Source organism: Etheostoma cragini, unplaced genomic scaffold, assembly GCF_013103735.1.
Source record: "Etheostoma cragini isolate CJK2018 unplaced genomic scaffold, CSU_Ecrag_1.0 ScbMSFa_4403, whole genome shotgun sequence".
Classification (NCBI taxonomy): domain Eukaryota; kingdom Metazoa; phylum Chordata; class Actinopteri; order Perciformes; family Percidae; genus Etheostoma; species Etheostoma cragini.
This window is the reverse complement of record NW_023268773.1, coordinates 1-1743: the sequence shown is the minus strand read 5'-3', so window position 1 is coordinate 1743 and position 1743 is coordinate 1. Positions and strand designations below refer to the sequence as shown.

Genomic DNA, 1743 nt, shown 5'->3' with positions numbered 1-1743 from the left:
TTAGACGTCAACTTTTGGGAGATGACCCTCCACAAACGGCTTGACGTGAATGATGCCGTCCTCTGGATGAGGACGTGGCTGTGAGGACGATGTGTTGTCTGCACGGCGGTGCACAGTATTGTCCCCTGGGAGACAGGACGGGGGTTCCTCTACGTCGATTGGAGAAACCTTATTGGTTGGCAGGACGTTTTTATTCATCCACGACGATACTTTCTGCAGCCGCGTCCTTCTCGCCAGTTTAAGAAGCACAGTTGTTTCTGTGAGTTGTTTTTTGACGTGGTGCAGCTCCAAGGTCATGTCGTTGATCTGTCTGATGAGGGAACTCTGGTCCTGGTTGCTTCGCACCTCTCTCTGAAAAAGCTGCTTCTTGCAAAGTTTCAGCTCCCTGGACGAGTTCTGGTTGCACCGTATGTGACTCTCGATCAGCTGATCTTTGACTTTGATGGCTTGTCTGAGCCCCATCTCGGTGTTTCCATCCATTGGCACTTTGGACTCGGTGTCCATGTGGTGTCTAATGACGTCGAGGACTTTGCGCACGAAGATCTTGGGCTCGGAGATGGAGTCCGTGCACGCCTGCAGATCGGCCTTGAAGCGCATCACATAGGTGGTCAGGTTCCTGTTCTTCTCTCTCTCCTGGATCAGGTCTGGCTCACATCTCCTCACTTTGTGCTTGAGATTGGAGTTGGTCTCTCCCAGGTCGGCGTTCTCCCGGAGCATCTTGTTCAGCCGGTCTCCCGTTTCTTTGAGCTCAGACTGCGCCGCTCTCAGGTCCTTCTTGACGTCGTTGAAGTTGTCCTGCACTTCGTCTAATTTAATGTTCTGAACAGCGTTGTTGTCCTTCTCTTTCTCCCAGTCCTGTTGCAGTTGCTTGTTGTCCTTCATCAGACGAGCCATCTCCAGGTTTTTCTTCCGGATGACATTTTCTCTGTCCTGGATCGTGCTCTCCAACGCGGAGACCTTCCCGCTGAGGTCTTCCTTGTTCTTCAGACCACTGATTGTCTTCTTCAGCTTTTCGATGTTCGTCTCCAGTCCTTGCTGGGTCACTAACTCGATGCGTCGCATGTCTTTCTTCTGTATTTCTTTTTCGGCAATGTCTTTGTCTCTTTCTTCCATCTGTGAGCGTAAGTCCTCCAGCCCGTCGTTGTACTCCGTCTTCACTTGGGCCAGCTTAGCTCTGAGTTCTTCCAACTCTTCAGCTTGTTTTCCTGACCACTCTTTGGCGATCCTTAGCGACTCCGTCAGTCGTTGGCACGCCTCCTTCTCCTCCACCAGCCTCTCATCATGCCCCTCTTGCACCCTCCCTATTTCAGACTCATAATGAGCCTTCAGTTCTTCTAAGGTGTTCCTGGCGTTCGCCTCGCTCTCACACTTCTGCTCGCGGAGTTCTGACTCGTTTTTTGCATTTTTTGCTCTATAATCCTGAAATCTCAGCAGGAGCTCGGCCTTATCGAGGCTGATGCGCTCCACTTCCTCTCGACTTAGCCCCAGCTGGGCTTTCCACTCCTCCGCTTTCTCCTTGTGCGTCTTAACCTCTTTCTCCAGAGCCTGGACTTTGGTCTCTAGAGAGTCTATTTGCACGATCTTGGAACGATTTACTTCAGTAAAGTGCAGCTCTTGTTGTGTAACTTTTGACGTTAGTTTCTCTATTTTAAACTTGAGGAATTTGACGTTCTCGTCCTGCAGCTCCATGTTGAAGTGATTTCCTGGACTTGTTTCTCCTTCCTGTGGTAGCAGCACGTCTCT

General features: G+C 50.7%; 1 protein-coding gene across 1 annotated transcript; it reads right to left on the bottom strand.

Annotated features, from left to right (window-relative positions):
- Positions 1–26: 26 nt before the first annotated feature.
- LOC117941122 (cilia- and flagella-associated protein 57-like) lies at positions 27–1735 on the bottom strand (the record flags this gene model as incomplete). Its single annotated transcript, XM_034866216.1, has 1 exon — positions 27–1735. A coding segment is annotated over exon 1 (1663 nt), but the record flags the coding sequence as incomplete, so codon positions are not given.
- Between the last annotated feature and the right edge of the window lie 8 nt (positions 1736–1743).